At 50.5% G+C, this 23,181-nt stretch overlaps 1 protein-coding gene across 1 annotated transcript; it reads left to right on the top strand.

Moving 5' to 3' along the window:
• The first annotated feature begins 40 nt into the window (after positions 1-40).
• On the top strand, positions 41-22,304 carry GPRC5B (G protein-coupled receptor class C group 5 member B). Its single transcript, XM_029947603.1, has 4 exons — positions 41-188; positions 8,021-9,034; positions 17,667-17,779; positions 19,121-22,304. The coding sequence occupies exons 2-4, from the start codon at positions 8,029-8,031 to the stop codon at positions 19,163-19,165; spliced, it is 1,164 nt and encodes a 387-aa protein (XP_029803463.1). The 5' UTR covers positions 41-188; positions 8,021-8,028; the 3' UTR covers positions 19,166-22,304.
• Positions 22,305-23,181: the final 877 nt, after the last annotated feature.

Genomic DNA, 23,181 nt, shown 5'->3' with positions numbered 1-23,181 from the left:
GCGGCTGCAGCAGCCAGAGCCCGGCCAGGGGGCGCCTCGCGCGGGAGCGGCTCGCGAGGGCGATGCAGTGAGACAAGACCGGCGGGCGGGCGGGTGTGCGCGGGGCTGGGGCCGCAGCCGCTCTGCAGAGATGTGACTTGAGGCCGAGAACCAGCAGGAGCGTCGGCGCTGCGTGGCCGCGGGGGTCGGTGAGTGCAAGCCGCGCCGATGGGGTGGAGGGCGCTTGGAGGACCCCAAAAACTTTTCCCGCCGTGGACTTGGGAGGAGTGGGAGTCTGCTTCTTGTGCCCTTCTGAGCACCCCCAGGGGTTAGTCTGCTGGGGGAGATGGGGGTCGAGAGATGGGGGGAACCACAGTGCGGCGGGAGAAGAGCCGCAGAGGGCAGGGCGGGGGGAGGGGAGCGCTGGAGACCTTTGGTGGGGGGGCTGTGTACGTGGATCAGGTGGAGATCCGTGTCTCTGAGAGGGTCTGGGGGCGACCACAGGTAAAGGCCAGCTGGGAATAGGTGAAGGAGTTCAGCCGTACCCGAGTAACCCGTCGTGTGAGGGGAGCCGCGGGCAGGTCAGGGGGCCGCGTGGTCATCGTGGGGGCTGACCACAGACAGGGCAGACGAAGCCGGGGACGTAAGGACCCGGCTTTGGGGGTGAGCTGCCGCACCTGCCGCAGGGGCTGGGGGCCAGGCTCGCAGCCGTTGGTGCCTGCGCAGTACGGGACAAGAGGGGAACACTGCGGGGGAAAGAGGCGAGGAGAGACCCGGGGCCGAGGGACAAATGACGGGCGGCTGCATACAATGGCGGGGGCTTGGCGTTTCTGCTCAGATCAGGCTGGGGCCGAGGACTAGCCCTGTGCTGTGGTGCGTTTGCTGTCCTTGGGGCACACAGGCGTCCAGGCCAGCACATCCTGGGCTCCCCACCGCCCGCACCCGCCTTGGCCCCGGGGAGCTAGTTAAGCAGCCTGGGAGCCGAGCGCCGACCTTGCCACAGAGGACGGCCCCAGCGCAGCTCGCGAGTTGGTTCCTGGCCCTTGCTCTGTCACACTCAGGCCTGGCCAACCTCCCCCTCCCAACTCGTCCCCGGTTCGCTAAGGGGGCGGCTCCTTGGAGCGCGGACAAAGGCCCCTGGAGTGTGGCGGGCAGCGGCGTCCCTGTCTGGGGCCCCGGCCCACGCGCCACACTGGCTGCCCAACTGCGCCAGGAGAGTCGGGGGGGGGGGGCACTTGAGCAGCGCCCAGAAGGAACCGGGGGTCCTCGAAAAGACAAGAGAAGTGAGGCAAAAGTGAAGGAAGGGCCTGGCACGAAAGCCGCGGAACTTCAGCCAGGGAACCTTGATTCAGAAGTTTCTTCGGTGGGGTGGGGGGCTTTCGGAGGAGTCAGACTTCGAGTTAAGCTGCATGCAAATAGCATGTAAATAGAATGCAAATCATCATCTGTTGGGTGGGAGCCCTCCACGAGGCCAGTTTTGTAACTAGGCTGTTGAGCGAAGGGTTTTCTCTCTGTTCCCTGCTCGAAGTCTGAAAAGGGGTCAGCTGAGTTGAGAAGGAGAAAAATGGAAGGGGAAAGGCGTCGCCATTTGGGGCAGGCAAGCAGCCTCGTTAGAAAGAGAAGCTCAAAATCTTGATGGCTTAATTTGTTCTTTCAGTAACTGGGTCTACAGAACTGGGTCTGGGGCACTACAGTGTAGAAAATGGACCAGCCCCCGCTCGGGGGGGACTGGCCAGGTGGGTGAACAAACACTAAATAAGTAAATAAATAGTAAGTAGATATAACTTCGAACTGGGATAAGAGCTGCCAGGAAAATAAAACAGGAGGATGTCAAATAAAGTGACCAGTGTTGGTGTATGAAGCCCATTCCCAGGGGTGACATTTTTGTGGAGCCTGGCAAGATGGAGGGCCTGCCACTGGAAGATCTTGGGGGACCACTGTGCAGGCAGAGGGCACTGCAAGTGCAGAGGCTTGGAGGTGGGAATGAGCTTAGAACTGAACAAAGGCCATTGTGGCTGGAGCTCTTGAGCAGATGTGGAGGGGGTGGGTGGGAGAGGGGATGGTAGGGACCAGTCAGACTACGATCTTTTGGGCCAGGGAAAGGAGTTTAGGTTTTGTTCTTGGGCCAGTGAACCCTTGGAGGGTTTCGATTGGGAAGCCAAGGGATCCGATTTTTAAAAGCTTCTCTGACCTCAACACGGAGATGGAAAGCAGCTCCCCTTCCTTTCATGCTTCTGGGGATGAAGAGGCGCGGGGAGCCTCTGAGGGGCTCCACACAGCCTGTGGCGACCGCTTTGAGACTGGCCTGCCCTGTGAGCCCACTTGAGGAGCAGCTCAGGTTTTAAAATTAACTCCCCTCTTTGAGGTAGTCCTAGTCTACCCTAAGCGACCCCCACCCAGAGTCCTTGGCTCCGTAAGCCCTTCACGCTGAGCTTCTTGGGGGGGTTCTGAGTTAGTCACATTTTCTTCTCAGAATTACTGCCCAAGAGGAACCATCCACCCCGGAATGGACAGCCAAGGATGCAATGTGCATTTAAATGATTGCTTTTATTTACAGGATTGGAGCTGCTTTGCATATTCATGGATCACGGAGCTTGTGCTCAGGCAGCCCTGTTTACTAACCTAGAAGGCTTATTAAATTCAAGGGCCCCCAAATAGGCTGGTGGTCTGGGAAGCATTGGGAATGAAGATTATGAGATGGTGTAACTTGGAAAAGATATCAGACGGTGAGATTGTGGGTCTGGGAAAGAGTTTAATGTCAGGAAACCTTGTAACAGTTTAATCTCACAGGGCAGGAAACGCACCATCGGCTGTAGCCGGAGTGGGCTGGGACCCAGTGTAATGCTGGGCTGTGGGAGGAGACTGGCTCCGCAGCCTCATCCTGGCCTGCCTGACACGGGCTGAGGGCTCAGATCCGAGGTGCAGGGGAAAGGCCTTGGGTCAGGAGTTGGGAGAAATGGGATTTACTCCATTGAGTGAAATGGCCTATGAATTCCAGTAAGCCTCTGGCCACGCTGCCTCACTTTTCTACCTCCATTTTCTCGACAGGAAGGACAACGGGATCATGATTGTCTTTTTAATAAGACAGTTATTGTGTGCCAAGCACCTTGCTGAGAATTTTTCAGGTACTTTTCACACCAGCTTTGTGAAGGCAGCCACTATCTTTATCTTTGTTTTATAGAGGAAGAGACTGAGGGTCAGAGAGGTTAATTAATACCCCATGTCATATAGTTATGTCTGGCTTCACTCCTACTGAGATCTTCTACTCTGGAGGAGATGGGTGGGTGGGTAAATTCTGTGCCAGGCATTCATCCAGGTACCAAACCACTAACTATGCCCAGGAGTAGGAAAGCCCCCTCCCCACCTGATCAGTTTTTTTTTTTTCTTTCCCTTCCATGTTCTAGCACCTCCCCACATCTTTAGAGGAGATAGGTTTAAGATGCCTCTGATCAGCTGGGCACTGGAAGGGGCCTTAAGGTGGAGAAGTGGTCTCCTTAGGGCCCTGCTGGTCATAGCTGAAGAGAGGCAGAAAGGTGTGTTCAGAGTGGTTTTCTGCATCTTGTATGTCTTTTCATATGGGTAGTGGGTAGATGAGGACACTCGTTTCCCAAGAGAATGGCCAATGCCTGGTCTCTGGGTGTCCTCCCTCTGACTTCTTGACAGAGAGACGGGGTTTTAGGGCACCCAGGCCGACCCGGGTCTCCCGTGGGAGAACCACCTTCGCAGTGAGGCTTCCACTTAGAGCACCTGCTTTGGGGATCAGGTGAGTTCAGGGGTCCTTAGGGCAGACTCCCACCAAAGCCATCTCCCCTTCACACCACCTCAGAGATCTCTTTGGCCTGATGGGGGAGGCTGGAACCCAGTGGTGGACAAACACGGGCGAACTCCCTTCCTCCCCCATCTCCATGGCAACTGCTCCTCCTGGAAAAGCAGTCAGGAAAGTTCATAACCTCAGTCGAGGGAATATTTACCAATCATTTCTATTTATTTAACAGACAGCATACCGTGTGTCAACTACTGTCCTCACAACACCACCACATGTTGGGTACTCTTAACACCCCTATTTTGCAGATGAGGAAAACTGAGGCAAGAGACGTTCAGTCAGCCGTCCAGGGTCACCAGGTACCAGCAAGTGGCAGGGGCAGGACTTGAAACCGGAAGAGCTCACTCAGAAGTTCACCCTGCGTGATGGGGATTGGGGCTGGGAGAACCAGCCCCGAACCTGGCCTTCAGGCAGGCAGTGCTGTCCTTTCTCACAGAGGGAAACTTGCCTGCATTCTTTCCAGCCTTTACAGGCCCCAGCTCGTGGAAAGATGGAGAAATGGAGCGTGCTGCTCCACCACCTGCCGGAGGCTTCTGGCCCCTCTGCGGGGTAGTGGCCAGAGAGAGTGAGAGAGAGTGTGTGTGTGTGACAGAGAGACAGAGAGAGGGTGTGTGTATTTAAGAGCCTCTGAATGAGTCCCATTTCTGGGAGGCTGGCTGGCAGCAAAGGTAATTAGTATGTGAGCCGAGGCTTGGGCAGTCGCTCACATTTGTTCATTACTCCTTTTGAGGAGCTGCACGCCTCCGTCCCATGGGTCTCTTGCCATATATTCATCCTGTCCCAATCAGCCTTGCCTGCAGCTGACGTGAAACCTCTAATCTGGCATTGTTCATTTTGGGATTCCTGGAGCACTGCTCTTTCTGGGGCGGGGATGCAGGGTGGTGGGGGGAGGAAGCACTGAGTGGCTGCTGCGGCCGATGGGGCGCATCCTGACAGTGGGTGCCGCCCGCCTGCTCTCTGGCAGGGTCGGTGAGGCAGACGGTACTGGCGCCGTGGGTCCTGGCTTCCCCTGCCGCTTCTCAACCCTCCATGTGCCCAAGCATCTGAACACACTTGGAGGTTGCTGTGGGGGGGCTTGTTGAAACCCAGGGGGCTCGGCCCACCCTCTGCGATTCTGCATTTCCAGCAAGCTCCCAGGCGACACTGTTGCTGTTGGCAGGCTGAGGATCAAACTTTGACTTAACCCTTTCTGACCATCAGTTCTTTCCTCTGTAAGACTGTTGTGACTGTGGTCACATGACGGCTTGAGACTAGCTATTTAAAAGTATTTTTTAATGTTTATTTATTTTTGAGAGAGACAGAATGCAAGCAAGGGAGGGGCAGAGAGAGAAGGAGACACAGAATCCAAAGCAGGCTCCAGGCTCTGAGCTGTCCCCACAGAGCCGGACGCAGGGCTTGAACCCATGAACTGTGAGATCATGACCTGAACCAAAGTCAGATACTTAACCAACTGAGCCACCCAGGCGCCCCATTTGAGACTGTATTTGTCCATTCATTTGTTCTGCAGCTGGGTTGTGAGACCTGCCCATGTGCCAAGTAGAAGAGCATCTGTGCCGAACAAGACAGACAGGGGCTTGGACATGGGGGGGGGGGAGCAGACCAAAAGGGTAATAAAATATTTGGAAATTGTGGCACATGCTACAAAGATGAAAATCAAAAGTACTGGCATAGAGCTTAGTGGGGGCAGGAAAGACCTAATTTAGAAAGACTGGCCGGCAAAGGGCTCGCTCACCAGGTCACATTTCTAGAGCCCTGGTCTGTAGTGAGAAGCCCAAGTAACAATAGTACAATTGTTTGTCTCCTGGCTCCGTCACTTTCTAGCTGTGTGACCTCGAACAAGCGAACTGAACTCCATGTTTTATATCCTGTAAAATGGAAATAATACTAGTACTTAGCCTTGTAGTATCATCGTGCAGACTGTAAGTCATGACTCTATGTGAAGTTCATGGAAGTGTGCCTACAGTATTGCAAGCACTATGAGTTAGTTCTTGTCATTGTCACTGTGGTAGAAATAGCAAGCTCTGGAGGGCAGTTCTGAATCCCCCAGAAATCCTGCATGAGCCGGACTCCACTTCATTCTGAGGCAGTGTGTAGCCCTCCTGATCATCCCACACATTGTTCTGTAGAGTGGGGTGGCTGTCCCCTCCGGGGCATCCTTGACAGTGATAATAATCCACTTGAGGCAGCTGGATTCCACTAAAGCTCCTGGCTGCCATTGGTTGCATCCATATGCCTAGATGTTGGGGAAGGAGGACGTCCTGGAAGAAGGGGCCACATGATGTGGGAGGAATAATAGAAGTTCTTTATTGGCAAGTAACACAAACCCAGTTCAAACTGGCTTAATACAAAAAAGGGAAGTTAATTGGCTGGATGAATAGTGGCCGGACCATGAGTCTGACTGCCAACTCCTGGCGTGCATCCTCACCCCTAATTTGGGTGAGTGGGATGCTGGGATGCATGTTTAAGAAGCATCTCTTGCCAGATGCCTTCTGTTCAGGGCCTGCATCCTCTCATCTATAGGCAAAGGTGATGATCCTTAAGGCACCAGGCTCCTCATTCAGTGTCATCAATAATTTATCCCAGTCAGTGGCTTCACGGCCAAGGCAGGATCAGTGCTGCTCACGGGATCTCATAAAGGAGCAGAGAGAGAAAGAGAGAGAGAGAGAGAGATGGTCGATACTGCATTTACTTAAGGAAGCCCCAGGGATGAGCTGGAGCTGTCTGAAGGTGGCTGGTTACACTCATGTGCAGCTAAAGCAGTAGGTCCAGCCTGAGCTCTCTCGAAATGACCAGGAGAGCAGAGCTGTGTAGGTCATGGCTTTCTGAAGGCTAGGTTCCCTCCAAAAGCAAGAGCTGGTGGCAGTGGGATAGAGGAAAGAGTCCTGGTAAATAAGTCTGTTGTTCATTCAACATTTACTAAGCATCTACTTCATGCCAGCACCATGGGCTAGTGCTTCAGTCTACACCAGTGGTGTCCATCCTGGTGATCTTGCATCCCCACCCCCATAGGGGACATTTGACAGTGTCAAAAGATTTTGGGGTTGTCACAGTTGGGGGACTGAATGTGCTAGGGGCATCCAGTGGATAGAGGTCAAGGGTACTGCTCAACATCCTAAATGCACAGGACAGCCCTCACAGCAAAGAATAGTCAGCCCCAGAGTGTCAGGGATCCCAAGGTTGAGAAACCCTGTTCTACCCTGATGATCTAGAAAGGGTCCCTGTCCTCCTGCATCTTGCAGTGGAGAAAGGCAGGGAAAAGAGGAAAAAGAGAATGAGAGAAACAAAATAAACAGAAAAGGAAAAAAGATACAGAGATGATTAGAGCCAAGAAAGAGACAGACAGGAGGCTCTCATGAAGAGGGATAGGGCTGTGACCTTGGCCAAGGTCTCAGAAGGTGACATGGGCAGGGAGAAGGGGGGGCCTGGTTTTCCATTCAAAGGGGTCAGGAGTGCTTAAGCAGAAGGAGCAGGAGGGGCAAGATGGACTTGGGTTAAGCCCATTTGCCATGGCTGCTGTGTGGAGTCCAGAGAGAGTACCAGGGTGAATCCTGCAGGCACCTGGGGAGACGGAGGGAGGTGCCATGAAGATGGGTTCCCAGGCAATCTCCGGGGGAGGTGTGACGGGAGAAAGAGAGGGGGAACCCATCTAGGAGCTCAGGCGAGTGTCCTAACCTCTTGGAGACTGTGTTTTGTCACCGGGGTAAGACTGGATGGGCCTAGTGCCTGGCTTCGAGTGAGTCATGGGTAAATCTTAGCCGTTACCATTCAGAGAGTGAAAGGAGGCAGTGCATGCCATTCTCAGCACAGTGCTGGGCTCATGGCTGTCTGTTTAAAGTTTTGTTTTCACTGCCCTTATTTTTGGAGAGGTCAGACGTAGCACAGAATATAAAAATCAAAGAATACAAAAGAGTATACAGAGAGAGTGAATCTCTCTCTCACCCTCTTCTCCAACCACTAGCAATGATGATTCATGATTGTTCACTGCGCCAGACCAAGGCGGCAGATGGGAGCTGAAATCCGGGTCCTGCACCCTACTCCCACCCCAGGGGCAAGGAGTGCCTTTTGCTGACCTGTCAGTGGTAGCTTATGGGCTAGCAGGTTTAAATGAGGTGGGTCTTAAAAAGAAGTCAGGAAAGTGGGAATCTGACAATGAACTGGTCTTTTTTCCCTCCAAACATCTCTCCCATCCTCAATATTCTGAAACGTTTCTGGTGTCAGAGAGAAAGATGAGAACCCACCAGGTGCTCGCCTTCCTCCTGCTCTTCGTGATCGCCTCTGGGGCCTCTGAGAACGCTAGCACTTCCCGGGGCTGCGGACTGGATCTCCTCCCTCAGTACGTGTCCCTTTGCGACCTGGACACCATCTGGGGCATCGTGGTGGAGGCGGTGGCGGGGGCAGGCGCCCTGATCACGCTGCTCCTGATGCTCATCCTGCTGGTGCGGCTGCCATTTATCAAGGACAAGGAGAAGAAGGACCCCGTGGGCCTCCACTTCCTCTTTCTCCTGGGGACCCTAGGCCTCTTCGGGCTGACATTCGCCTTCATCATCCGGGAGGACGAGACTATCTGCTCGGTCCGCAGGTTCCTCTGGGGCGTCCTCTTCGCGCTCTGCTTCTCCTGCCTGCTGAGCCAGGCGTGGCGCGTGCGGAGACTGGTGCGCCATGGCAAGAGCCCGTCAGGCTGGCAGCTGGTGGGCGTGGCGCTGTGCCTGATGCTCGTGCAGGTCATCATCGCCATAGAGTGGCTGGTGCTGACCGTGCTGCGCGACGCAAAGCCGGCCTGTGCGTACGAGCCCATGGACTTTGTAATGGCCCTCATCTACGACATGGTACTGCTTGTGGCGGCCCTGGGGCTGGCCCTCTTCACACTGTGTGGCAAGTTCAAGAAGTGGAAGCAGAACGGGGCCTGCATCCTGGTCACAGCCTTCCTCTCTGTGCTCATCTGGGTGGCCTGGATGACCATGTACCTATTTGGCAACGCTGAGCTGAGGCAGGGAGACGCCTGGGGCGACCCCACCTTGGCCATCACACTGGTGGCCAGCGGCTGGGTCTTCGTCATCTTCCATGCCATCCCTGAAATCCACTGCACCATTCTGCCGGCCCCGCAGGAGAGCGCGCCCAACTACTTCGACACGTCGCAGCCAAGGATGCGGGAGACGGCGTTTGAGGAGGACGTGCAGCTGCCGCGGACCTACATGGAGAACAAGGCCTTCTCGATGGATGAACACAACGCAGGTAAAGTGACTGCCACTCCGGGCTGGGGCTCTGGGGCTGTCTGCCCCCAAAGACCTCCCTTCTCTCTCTCTAGTGGGGGATGGGTAGTCCCAGGGGCAATCCTGGCCGATGGGAGCCCACACACAACGGCGCCTGTGCTATAACGGCCCAGAGATGGGTTTTTACTTAGCATGTTTTCCTATCAATCTCCAACTCATTTAAATATAAAAACCTAGGTTTCTCTCCTCTTGAAAAGTCAGCTCTGGCAATGCTGGGTTGACATTCCCGCCTGGCAACAATTGTCTGGAGCTGATGGACCGGTATGTGCTGGAAGCCCCTGCCTCTCAGGAGTTGTGACTGCTCTTTTTTATTTTATTTATTTATTATTTAAAATTTTAATTCCAGTGTAGTTAACGTGCAGTGTTACATTAGTTTGGAAGCACAACTCCCTACATTGCTCAGTGCTCATCAGGACAAGTGTACTCTTAATCCCCTTCAGCTACTTTACACCCCCCACCCCCTCCATCTACCTCCCCTCTGGTAACTGTTCTCTATAGGTAAGAGGCTGTTTTTTGGTTTGTCTCTCTTTTTTTTTCCTTTGTTTTGTTTTTTAAATTCTACATATAAGTGAAATCATCCAGTATTACATCTTTCTCTGACTTAGCATTACACTCTATAGATCCACCCATATTGTTGCAAATGGCCAGATTTCATTCTTTTTCATGGCTGAATAATATTCGTGTGTGTGTGTGTGTGTGTGACATGTTCTTTACACATTCATCTATTGATGGACACTTGAGCTGCCACTGTGGAAGACAGTATTGAAGTTCCTCAATAAATTAAAACTAGAACTACCCTATGATTCTGTAATTGCACTCCTGGCTATTTACCCAAAGAATATGAAAATGCTAATTTGAAGGGATATATGCACCCCTATGTTTATTGCAATATTATTTACAATAGCCAAATTATGGAAGCAGCCCAAGGGGCTGATCCTTTACATGGGGACCCACTTCGTGCTTACTGTACTCCCGACCACTCCCTCTTGCTCCTGGCCTAGTGGCTATAACATATTAACATTAGTTCTCTGGCTACCTGGAAGTGTTTGAGTTTGCAGTCCAAGTGCCAGATGGGTGCAGGGGATGTTGGGAGCAATGCTTGTGTCTCCTCCCCACTTTCATCATCAGGAGTATATGGATTGGGCCCTGAGTCAGACATTTGGGTTCAAATCCAGCCTCTGTACTCCCTAGATGTGTGGCCTCAAGAAAATTGCTTTAACCCTCTGAACCTCAGTTTTTCTCATCTGTAAAATATGGACAGAGAGAATGTGCCTCTAGAGCTGTTGTGAAAAGTAGCACACTGAGTGCCCCATGCTGAGGGTCTCCCCCAGGACCTGGCATGCTGGATGTTTGTCTTGGCTGGGTTCTCCTGAAAGCAGAGCCCAGGACTTGGGTGTAGCTGGCTTACCTGGGAGGTGGCCCCTGCCAGGGAGAGGGAAGGATAACAAGACCAAGGAGGCAGAAATGCCCAAACAAGAATGTCGGTGTTTTGGTTACTGCTGTGGCAGCTGGGGCTCGGTCCTGCGGGGATTCATGCAGAACGAGCCTCAGACTTGATCTTTGAAATCAGGAGCCTGTAGCATCTGCCACCAATTCCTCCACACCCCCCCCCCCCAGTATGTCCTCTGTCTCCTACTCCCATGCTGCATCCGCTGTCACTTCAGCTACAGAAGTTCGTTGGCTTCTTAGGCACAAAAGCAGAGATTTAGCGGGCGCTAGAGGTGGGGGCTGTCAGTACCCAGGACGGCCCACCACCGCTGCAGCGGGGTTCAGAGGTGGGCCTAGAGGTTGTGATGCAGGCACTTGGAGCCCCTGCTCTAGATGCTTCAGGAGCATCTGTTAGAATCATTACTTCAAGTGAGTTGGCTAGGTTCCCAGCCCTTGATATTAAATCAAATTGCCTTTTCTCAGTTACCTGAAGATTCATTAGGGGCTACAATAATAATAATAGCGTTAATAGTAGGAATAGTAGCAGCAGCAGTAGTAGCAATTACTACCTAGTGTAGTCACTGTTTACTGAGCATTCACTATGCGCCAGGCACTATTTTGAGGTCTTAACCTCCCTTTTCTCTTTAGGCCTCATCTTCACTCAGTGAGATGGGTCCCATTACTATCTCCATCTTATAGATGAATAAATGGAGACTCTAAGAGGTTCAGTGACTTGCGCAAGGACATACAGCTAGGAGATGGCCCATTCCAGATCGTCATGGCCCCCTTTTCAGTGATGCTCACCCAGGCACCTGGGCAATGTTCGCAGCTGGTCGTACTGCAGAGTTAACGTTGTTGGGTTGTTGGGTTGTGTGATGAGTGCAGCCTGCCTGTCGCCTGCAGGCAGGGAGAGGCACACTGAGCCATCAGATCCTCCAAGTCCACCCAGAGCCCTCCTCCCCACCTGGATGTGTCCAGCTTCCTCTGTACTCCCCAATCCTGGCTAGACCCACAGGAAAGAACGTCAGTGGCCCCACCTGTGGACAGGGCTAGACACCCTGGTGTGGTATCTATCAGAGCTGCTTCATTCTTCCTAGGAAGCCCCAGGCCAGCAAGCCCATGTTTGTCAAAGGATTTAGCAGGAGTAAATATCAGCTCTGGTGGCACTGGCTCCCCGTGTTGCCAGGAAAGGATGGGAGTCAGGATGGGGATCATCACTGGGAGCTTAGAGGGCCCTCCATGGATTGTGATGAGCAGAGGTCAGGAGCCTGACTACTTCTTGGGGTCCTGGTGAAGCCCCCTCTTCTCTGGCTCCTCTTGGAACAGGATCCTCTTTATCTGAGACCCATGGACTCCTCTTGGACCTCAGACATAGTAAGAACTCCTGAAATGGGTGTACATTTTTATACATTCATTGCGGAAATTTTGTCTGTCACTTTGTTAGATTCTCAAAACTGTCTGTGAACCCCAGAAGGTTAAGAATCAGTGTTGTTGAACCTGATGGTCTAGTTTACTTGCAATAAAATGCAGATATTACAACTACCCAAGCATTGGGGTCTTCAAAAGTAAGAATGTTTAACCTTAGCAGGTGTTTATCCTGGGCCAGGGACCATCCTGAGCATTTTAGTGGCTAATCTCATTTAATCTCAGTGACTCATTGAGGTCCTTTTGCAGTTAGGAAACTGAGGCATGGAAAGGCTACACATCTTGCCTAGGAGGCAGAGCCAGGCTTAACCCCCCACAAGCTGGATCCAGAGCCCACATGCTTGATTAGGCTGCCACAGAATTACTCATCACTCGGGGCACCTCAGTGGCTCAGACAGTTTAAGTACCTGACTCTTGAGTGGGCTCAGGTCATGATATCACAGTCGTGAACTTGACCGCCACGTCAGGCTCTGTGCTGAGCATGGAGCCTGATTAAGATTCTGTCTTTCCCTCTGCCTCTTCCCCTCTCACACTTGCTCTCTTAAAACAAATAAATAATAAATATTTTTTAAAAAATATTTTGAGGCCCACTTGAGTGGGCCTTATCTCACTGATGCATCAGTACAACTTTGTGCCTTTAGGACACAGGGCTCATGAACCCCATTTTATAGAGCAGGAAACTGAGGTCCAGGGGTATCGGGCAACGTGTTCAAGCTCACACTATAAGCAGGGAAGAGGGGGATGTTGGTTTTCCACTATATGCATCGTTTCTTGTGAAAATGCAGCCAGTACTACGTATGTACATAAGATCCAGGGACAAAGGCATCTGGGACCCAGGTTGGTACCAGCAGTATCAGGGCTGGCACTCTGGGTGATGGGGGGCCTGGGGTCATGTCTCACCCCCTCTATTTCATTCTCTGACACTTTCAAAAGTCATGTAAGTTATCTTTCTGTCCCTTCTTTTCCAAAACAAAATAGCTATAGTATTCCCTTTGGATGACAAAAACCAATAATCATGCAGAAGCTTCAGCAAGTAAAACTAACAAAAATTGTTCAAAATCCCATTACCCAAAGGCAGCTGCTGCTGCCTGTTTGCTCCCATCTTGCCGGACATCGCTCAGTGACCACACAGTCTCCCTCCCTCCTTCCCTCTCCCATCCACTCTCTTTCACACACACAGACACACACACACACAGACACATACAGACACACAGACACACACACAACATAGAGGAGTTCTTACCCTTAGCTCTACTTTAGAATCACCTGGGCAGCTCAGAAAAATGACCAGCGCCTGCCCCTCGTTCTGACTGGATAAGTCTGGGCGGGCTTAGGTTCTGCAAGCTCTCCCAGCGGTGCGCAGATGCGGCCACCGATGTATGCGGCGTTCTGCCGCGTGCTTGTTTAAGTCCGCATTGTCTCCCGGACGGAGGCCCTTCCAGGCCAGTGACTGGGGAGCTAGAGTATCCTTTTCATGATGCTGAGCTTTCCATTAGGCACAATCGTTTACTTTTCTGACCCTCAGCTGGTGCAAATTCCACTAGTCTGGCTTTCCATATAAGCAATGCTACAGTGAGCATTCATCTCTGTGCCCTTGACCAATTAACTTCTTAAAAAAGATTCCTAGACATGCATAAAAGGGTCTACACCTTTAAATCTGCCAAATGGCCCTCCAGAAGTTAAACTACTTTACTGTCCCCTCACCCCCAGTTTAATAACTCTTTGAGAGTCCCATTCCTGTTTCCCCACTTCTTCCCCAACCTTGGATGTTGTCACACTTAGGTTTAATAGCTCTGTTCTGGATCATCCCAAATGCGTGTCCACCGGAATTCACCTGGGACCAATGGGACCAGGCAGGGTGGGCCCCGGGCAAAGCTCATATAGACTAAATTAGAGTCCTGGCTAGGATTGCCTTTGTTCTAGAAACCCTTGCTTTACTGGCTGGGAACATCTGGGCATGCTTCCTTGTCACTGTGAGAACAGGTCTTTGGTGCTGACCTCAGCCAGCTTACATTTTCAGGAACCCCAAACGGCCCCACAAACGGTCTCGCCCAGGAGCTACGGCTGGCCCTGTTTCTTTTGCATGTTAGCCAGCCAGACTCTTGGGCTCTCCTTCCTTGAGAGTCAAGCCCCAGTGCCCTCTGCTGCCATATTTCCTTCCCCAGAATGAGACCCCAGGCAGATACCACTTCATTAGCCTCCTGCTTATTAGTAAGTATCAACAAGGCATGAGGTATGTGATAAAAGATTAAAATGCACTGAAGGATGTAGCACCTCACATCACATCTGGGAAAGTGTTAACAAGGCATATTAAATGTTCACCTTTCAAAGGAGCAATAAAGAAAAGTGCTCTTTCTTTTAGGGGATTTGAGTTCTCAGATCTCGTTAGGATGAAAGGCTATTTAAACTCTGACTCTTAGCTTCCTGGTGGAAGGCCCTGAATCAGCTTTGAGGGGAGGACTGATCTAGCCTCACTGTCATAGTCTGGGCAAGAGAAAGCTGGCATTCAACCTATAAACTTCGATTCCTATAGGGACATTCTTACGGATGAGCCCTGCCTGCCTTTCACAGCTGACCCAGGTCGGAGTAGGGTGTTAGTTGGGGCGCTTGACGTTGCAAGTAATAAAAAAAAATCTGATTTGAACTCTTTTAAGCAAAAATAAAACAAAACAACAACAACAACAAAACACTAATGTACTGGAAATCAGGCTCCAGAAATCATTAGATCGAGGAGGCACAAGTAATGACTACATTTGGTCTTTCTCCATCTTTTGGCCCTGTTAGCATCATGGCAGCCCGAAACTGTAGGCTTGCACAGAGTCCCAGTGGAAAAGAGGACCATGTCCCAGGATACTTGAGCAAAAATCCCAGAGTTAGCTTTTATTGGAACTGATGGTCCTTTCCTGAGCCAATCAGTGTGGCTGAGGAGACGTGATGCCCTGACTGGCCAGGGTGAGATCACATGCCAACCTCAGACCAGGGTAGAAGGCAGTCGTAGCCAACACTCAGGGACCTAGAATATGGGAGGGATGTTTACCAGAGAAGAACCACAAATAATCACTACAGAGAGGGGCCCTTGGGCCAAAGCACCCCACAGATGGCCAGTAGAGTCGAGCCTTTGTTTCTTGGGGCCCGATTCTCCCACCACAGCTGGCCAAGTCTCTGCATTATCAGGAGAGCAGTGCTGTTCGTGCTGCCTCTGGTCCAGCAGGTATCGGCTAGGGACCGAGACTAGTATGAGTCCATGAACCATGCCCTCTGCCCCCGCTGCCACTCCCTGCCCCCCCCTTCTCTCCTCCCTGGGAAGATACCTCTCTAATGAGCTGCTTGAAGGCGTGGAGGGAGATGCTAAAGCAAAAACTACTGATGTCTGGGAACATCTGTTCACCCGGCCTCAGTTTCTTTGGTCTGGTTTGGGCTGAGCTGCCCCTCCTCCCATGTCACTTAAGTTCAGGTTGCTTCTGGGGCACCTGGGTGGCTCAGTCAGTTGAGTATCTGACTCTTGGTTTCCACTCGGGTCATGATCCCAGAGTTGTGGGATCTCGCCCCATGTCAGGCTCTGTGCTGAGCACGGAGATTGCTTAAGATTCTCTCTTACTCTCTCTCTCTCTCTCTCTCTCTCTCTCTCTCTCTCTCTCTCTCTCTGTCTCCCTCTCCCTCCTTCCCTCCCTCTGCCCCTGTCCCTAGCTCATGTTCTCTCTCTCTCTCTTAAAAAAAAAGTTGCTTCCAAGTAACTGAATGTGATGGTTAAAAACAGTATTTGGAGCCAATGGTGTTAAGAATGCAGATGCCTGGGGCGCCTGGGTGTCTCAGTCAGTTAAGCATCGGACTTTTTTTTTTTTAAAGTTTATTTATTTTGAGAGAGAGAGGAGGGGAGGAGCAGAGAGAGAGGGAGAGGGAGAGAATTCCAAGCAGGCTCTGTGCTGTCAGTACAGTGCCCTGCATGGGACTCCGTCCCTCAAACCATGAGATGGTGACTTGAGCCGAAACGAAGAGCTGGACACTTAACTGACTGAGCCACCCAGGTACCCCAACCTGGAAATGAGCGTCCGACCCTTGGTTGCTCTGTTTGGGATTCTCTCTGTCTCCCTCTCTCTGCCCCTCCCCTCCTCCTCGCACTGTCTCTGTCTCTCTCAAAAATAAATAAATGAACTTAAAACAAAACAAAAAAGATTCCCTGCCTGGGTTTGATTGCTGGTTTAGCCTCTTTCCATCTGTGTGACCTTGGACTAGTAACGTAATTTCTCTGTGCCCCATATAAAGCAGACATAAGAAAGTACCTATTATGCTATGAAAATTAAATGAGTTAATATATAAAGTACTTTACACAGTGCCTGGCTCCTGGCTGGCAGTCTATGAAGGGTGACGATATTGGTGTGATTTTGGTCCCTGCCTCAAATAATGTGTAAAAACCTCAAGTTCTCTTGCTACTTTTCAGCCAGAAAAGTGACTTCCTTCAGGGAAGACTCTGAAGTGAGGCTTTTCTTAGCAAAGCAAGGTTAGTGCCTTCAAGGAGAATGAAAATAATGACAATGCAGTGTCACCCCTGAGATGGACTTTTGTTTTTATAGTGCCTCTACCTTCTTCATTAGTTTTTAAGATGTTATTTTTTAGAGCAATTGCAGTTTCACAGAAAAGACTGAGCAGCAACGACAGGGAGCTCCCATGTCCCACTATTATTAACAGACTGCATCAGTGGTACGTTTGTTGTAGTTGATGAATCAAAATTGATGCATTATTATTAACTGAAGTCCACCATTTACATTTTAGAGCTCACTCTTTTGTTTGTGCAGTTCTGTAGACTTGGACCAATGGGTAATCTCCTCTGTGTACCATCAGAGTATCCGAAAGAACGGTTTCCTAACCCTAAAGACGCCTTGTGCCCCACCTGTGCCTCAGTGCCCCCCACCACCCCCACCGCCTCCATGCCCCTGGCACTCAGTCTGCTCACCGCCTCTATAGTTTTGGCTTTAGCAGAATATCCGAGTTGGAATCACACAGTATGCGGCTTTTACAGACTGGCTGCTTCCACATAGCAATATGCATCTGTTCCCTCCATGTCTTTTGTGTAGTTGGGGCTTTCGTCACACAAAAAAAGGAAATTTAGATCTCTACAAGCACACGGCAAATAAACACCATTTACCCACCTTCCTGGGGTTAAAAAGTGCTGACATATTCTCTCCCTTCCTTCCTGATTAGATATACCCTACCCAGGTCCTTGGGAGTCCCTCCGCTCTCTTCCCCGTCACTTTCCCATGAAGACAGCTGCTACTGTGTGCTCAGTGTCCACATTCTTAGGGTGGTCCGCCTGTGTGTATCCAGAAACAGTGAACAGGGTTGAACGGTGCGACGTTGAACTTGACATGAATGGTGTTTTGTGGGGAGAGAGGAAACCTTTGAGGGATGCAGAGGTGCCTCCTTGTCCCTCGTGGCCTGCAGAGGCTGGGGGTGGGGGGGTGCTCTGGTAGAGGCTCAAAACCCCGCCCCGGCCCCAGCAGCCTGGCCTTGGATTCTACAAACTTCCCAACCCCACTGAGATGGGTCATGCTCCAAGAGAGCCAGAGAACAAAGCCCCTTTGTGACTTTTGTTTTGAATCTGGCTTGTGACAATGGGGAGGAGTAGGGAAGGGGGTGGGGGGGGTGTGCTGGGAGCACGGTGTTGATGCAGGGGAGGAAAACAAAATTGTGGGGTTTTTTTTTTTTTTTTTTGGTGTTGTGTTGCTGCCTCCCACCTCCCTCAGCTCTCCGAACAGCGGGATTTCGCAATGGCAGCTTGGGAAACAGACCCAGCGCTCCCTTTAGAAGCAACGTGTATCAGCCGACCGAGATGGCCGTTGTGCTCAATGGAGGGACCGTAAGTATCAAGAGGTGATGTTTGGGCCAGAAGCCTAAAGAGCAGTCAGTGTTGGGGGACAGTTTGACCGGACACACTGCTCTGTGGAGGCTGCTGATGGGCCCTGCAAACACACTGGTCGAGTTGACGCCCCCTTGCAGCTAGAATGCATGCGAAGCTTCCACTGTTCTTTCCCTCTCTACCCCCTTTCTCCATGCACGGAAGACCCACTGATACTTAGCTGACGTCTGTGGATTCGTTTGAAAAAGTCCCTGTTTCCTGGGGCTCTTGTACTCAAGGAATTCTTTGGCTTTCATTATGCACAAGGTGTCCCCCCTCCCTGGGAGGTGACTTGTAGGAAAAGCCCATAGCTGTGAAACCTTGGCAGATTTTGCTGACATCCAACCTGGGGTACCCCCCGACCCCCCTGTGTCTGTGCCCCAGTGGGCACTGGGTTCCCCTACCTCCACTCCTTTAAAGATGTCTTCAGAAATTGGAGTGATTATCGTTTCTCACCTGCGAGCACAAAAATAGGCTTTACTATCTGATGCCAAACAGACCTTCAGCAGAATTGTCATTGTTTACATCTTGCCTCTGTGGAATTACATCATTTTGTTCCTCCAGCAATCCAGAGACACACGGTCATTCCCACATTTAATTTCCAAACATAGCTACATGCTTCTTTCAGAAACAACGCATACGCCAGTTTACACATGTAAATTGGACTTCCATTCTTTATGTCATGTGCCAATCTCATAACTCAACCTGAGCTTTTTTTTTTCTTTTTCTTTTTCTTTTCTTTCTTTTTTTTTTTTTTTTAATGTAAGTCAGGGGACGGTCTTTGATCTCTGAAGGGAATTCGGGTTTTCCTGGCCTTTTGAATGGTATGCGAGGCATTGGTTTGCACTGGTTTGGAACAGGCTCAAAGACAAATAGACTCACAGATTTGCTTTCTGAAAACCCCTGCCATCCACTGGGCTGTTTTATTATTGAGTGCCAAGAAAAGCCTGACTCGAAAGCATGTGGTCTGTGTGTTATAATAAATATGGTTAGAAAATGGCCCCATCAGAGCCCTCCTGGTCTCTTCAAGACCAGTGTGTACAAAAACTCCCTGGATTTAGAAAGTGAAGTGGGTTTCTGGGTAAGAGAACCTCCATTTGGGGTGCGTGGTTACAGAAAAAGGGACATGGCCTTCCCAAGAACAGAGCAATATAACTCACAGTGCTTGCTGCTTTTCTTGGGAATTAATCAGCCCATTAGGAGAAAGCAAGGGAACTTCTCTTTGGCACATTGTTAACAAACTGGTTTTGATGTTGACTTTGCAAAGCACCGAGTTCTTAGTTGTGTTATCCTTGTTTCCAGATCCCAACTGCTCCGCCAAGTTACACTGGAAGACACCTCTGGTGAAAGGCTTCAGTTCCAGAGAATAAGAATCTGTCTTACCGATTTTATTCCCTGGCTGTGTCTTTCTTGAGGGAGAAATCATTAACAGTAGCCAAACAAGGCTGCCTCACAGCCAGGAGATCTAGAAATCCTGCACCCAGGGATTTCGTGTAAATGTGAACACTGCTGAACTGAAAAGCTAACACTGACTGCCCCCTCGCCACACACACAAACACATAATACCAAACCAACCTCAATCCCTGCAAACTAAAGCAAAGCTAATTGCAGATAGTATTAGGCTCACTCGAAAATGTGGCTGGGCAAACTGTTTGATCCTCTGGGGGTAGAACAGAGCCAGATTCACAGCCAGTGGGCCAGGCCGGTGTGGGTTGGTCGCGGAGGCCCCCCACACCATCGCCCTCCCCAGCGGGTGCTGGGCCCCAGGTGGCCTCTTGGAGATGACTGTTGCAATGAGAGGACTAATGGGGACTGTTCCACCAGCTTGCCTGTCGGTTTGCATGTTTCAGGGGGGTCAGGAGCAGTGAAGGAGGTGTGGGTGTGATTCCATGGTGAGGCCCAACCAAATCATGGGGTGAACTTTCCAACCGGTTGTGGTGGAGGGATCCTGGCACATGCCAACACAGAGAAGGCTATCTGGGAGTTGAAGTGGCCGTCACATTTAGAAAGTGGTGACCCACTACTGTGCCCTTTATGGGCCTCTTGCTCCAGGTCTACGGCCAGGGTGGAAAACAAGCGCACATCCCTCCTTGGTGGAGCCATAGCAATATTCGGGCTTGGGGCAGCAGTCGCCCCGCATCCCCGGCCCCCGCCCGAGCCCTTTCCCAGGCTTTTATTCCCGTGCTTATTTCAAAAGCTCAGATGGACCAGCAGATTCCAGCCCCTGGGCTGCCAGGCCGGAAGGCAAGTGCCAAGGCAGATTTTCCGTGATGATGTCGTGTGGCAGGGCATCCCGGGGGGAGAGGACACCCTGCTGCCTAGCGCCCAGTGAGTTCTCCGATCTTACACCTCGACGGGGTGCAAGTTCCAGGGAGGGGTGGAGCACCTGAGGGGCTCTTGCTGCCTTTGGAGGGTATGTGGGACGTTTCTGACTTGGTTTTCTGTAAGTTCCATGAAAGTGATTTCTCTTCAAAGCCCATTGTTTCTGTCATGGTTTCCATCCGTCCTAAGCAAGTCATTCCTTTGTTATTTGGCATTTCGAACATCTCGGCCATTAAAAAGCCCCATGTTCTCTGCACTGTTTGGCCAGCATAATCACTAGCAGTGATTCAAAGCAAAGAGTTTTAACCTGACGGCATGAAATGTGTGAGGGTGAGCCTGTTGGCATCTACGCTAATGACTATGTTGCTTTTTCTATAAAACAACCCATAAGCCTTTAACCTTTAAAGAAAATGAAAAAGGTTAGTGTTGGGGGGGAGGGGAACTGACCTCTTCATAAGCCAATATGTCTGAGCTGTTTTAATAAACCTGATTTTTCTCAAGGCCCTAGTCTCTGCTGTGTCCCATCCTCGCCACTGTCCCCCTGTCCCCTGCAACCTTGCAGAGCACTGGGGTAAACAAGGCCAAAGTGGCCATCCCTATGCGGCCAACTTCGAGTTTCCCTTCCAGCTAGCGCACTTCCTTGAGTTGCCATGCATGGGGAGGAAAAAGCATGGCACCAGAATGCCACCCGTACCTGACCTTTGGGACCCACCCCAGCCCAGAGCATGTGCTTGCTTCTAGAGAATCAGATTCCAATCCTCTCTCTCAGAGGAGCATCATTGGTGGACTGGAAACCTGGAGTCCTGGGGAGGGGAGGGAGGGAGAGAAGCTAGGACCTGGGGTGGGGATGGGGGCGGTTGCATGCAGTCCCAGGATGCTGAGAATACAGAAATCTCCAAACACTTCGGTCCAGTGCGGTGAAAAACGACAGCATTACACATTCTCGTGCCAGGAAATGGTTGCTTACCCCCGCTCTCTGGAGTCCTTTGGAGCTCTCTGATCCCATCAGTGATTCCGTCTGCAAGAGCCCCCCCTCCCTTGCAGAAGGGAGCAATTCACCTGAGCGTTTCCCCTCTCAGTTCTTGGTGGTCCGGGCGCATAAGGTGAGCACGGCACAAATGGCTACAAGGGGAAAGTAATGTTTCACCAACATAAAAGTGGAACCAGCTTTGAGCCACGGGAAACCTCACATGATAAGACTTGTTCCCCCCCCGCTTTCTTTTTAAATCTCTGATACGTTATTGTGCTTCCAGGTTTTGTCTTATTTTGGCTTCAACGTTGAGAGTGGGCTGGATGCCCTCCCAATGGGGTAGAGGCGGGGAGTGAGGGCAGAGAGCAGAGAACGGGTATTTTTCTAATGACTCCACCTGAAGGGTACAAAGAGACCTCTTCGCCAAGAGACTGTGGTCACCAGTTGCCCCCACGGAGCAAAGTTTAAATATGAAATCAAACGGCACCTCTGTTTAAGATCTATTTATGTAAACAACTCTTGTTGAGGGAAAGTGACCTGGAAGGAGAGCATCTGTGAGCAAAATACCTAATTGTAAGCACAATCTTTCTGTGTCTGGTTATTAAAATCACTCTGGGACTATAACAGCCACTCTTGTCCCCCCTTTTAATAGAAAACGGCCATTCTATCCTGGATTGCTCCGCTAGGTGTGGAGGGTGGGCGTGAGGGAACCCGCGCAGAGAACAGACAGGCTGGGAGGTTCCGGGAATCCAGTGCTTGGAGCCCAGCTTATGTCAGGGCCCCGTGAACGAGCATCTGCTCGGGGTGATCTAGGTCGGCCAAGGCTGAGTTAAACCCCAACTGAAAGGGAGTGTTGTGGCTTTTATAATCCAATGATGCAATGATTATACCAGCTTACAGGAGTTCTCAGCAGGTGCTTTTTATTAATTGATAAAGAGCTATGGCTCGTTTTTGATAGATAATATATATTTATTAAATGTATTAATGTGTGTTTTATAATGTACCTTTATCTTCCCCTGGCTGACTGTTGCATACTTATTAAAAAAAATCGTTAAAGAAATTTTAAGACAATCAATGTGTACCATAAATGACTGTATATAAATATTACAAATTTAAAGGTTGTAAAGCATGGGCAGATAGGTTTTATTTTCAAAATGCTGTTCTTAACACAAAAATAAAGGCTTTACTATTTACTTAAGATGTGTGGTAGCTTGTCCAAACAACTCAGTAGACCTACTAGGCTCTCTTTTGCATCTGCCAGAAGGCTGACTGTGGCATTCTGAATGGGGGAATCCTGGCTAACAGCAAACCCCAGAACAAATGAAGGTAGTAAGTTAGCTTACCCATCAAATGAGGAACTTTTCTATAATATTTTGGGGACTTGACAACAAACACCGTTTCTTACTGTTGTCTGTGGAATCTATAGTCAGAGTTAAGAGTCAGTCTTTTTTGGAAATGATTGCAGGCAGTATGTCTTCGTTATGAAATTAATAACTTAAAACCAGATCAACTTAGAACCCACTGCAGAAATTCAGGACTTAAATTTAAATAGCGATTTTTACAAAGGCAGCCCAGGGTGGGAAACAGGTAACTAAAGCACGTCAGCGTCTCTTGGAGCCAGAGTTCCTTGTGGTGGCTGGAGCAGAAGAATATGCCTGAAACACTGAAGAAGTAATATGGATAAAAAGAATAAAGTTTGGAGATGTTGCAGAAGGTTAAGATCAGCATTCTCTTAGGATAAACTATATGCACTAAAGCGTGTGTGCCACAAATGCTATCTTCTGCAGAAAAGATTCTGTGTTCGCATGTACCAAACATGGTCATTAAGAAAGCCAACAGACAGGAAGCAGAGCCCATACGTTTTCCTCACAGAGGGTCACTGAAGCTCCGAAGGGAAAAGATCCTGCCGGTGGCTAATTAAGGTGGTAGAGCCTTAGCTCAAGCCTTCTCCTCATCCTCCATTTTGCATTTCACTGCAAAGAAATGATAGACAAAGTCAGGATCTATTTGCATATCTAGACAGACTTGTCACTTTGAAAATGGCAAACTTTGATGGGTGGAGTCAATGACA

The sequence above is a fragment of the Suricata suricatta genome, chromosome 8, assembly GCF_006229205.1.
Source record: "Suricata suricatta isolate VVHF042 chromosome 8, meerkat_22Aug2017_6uvM2_HiC, whole genome shotgun sequence".
Classification (NCBI taxonomy): Eukaryota; Metazoa; Chordata; class Mammalia; order Carnivora; family Herpestidae; genus Suricata; species Suricata suricatta.
Note: the sequence above shows the minus strand (reverse complement) of the source record. Positions and strands in the feature narration are given on the sequence as shown.

Bases quoted from the DNA above. Each gene is read 5' to 3' on its own strand.
- GPRC5B (XM_029947603.1), top strand. From the start codon at position 8,029: ATGAGAACCCACCAGGTGCTCGCCTTCCTCCTGCTCTTCGTGATCGCC. The intron at 9,035-17,666 runs GTAAAGTGACTG...CACCTCCCTCAG, and splicing joins GATGGATGAACACAACGCAG to CTCTCCGAACAGCGGGATTT. The intron at 17,780-19,120 runs GTAAGTATCAAG...CCTTGTTTCCAG, and splicing joins TTGTGCTCAATGGAGGGACC to ATCCCAACTGCTCCGCCAAG.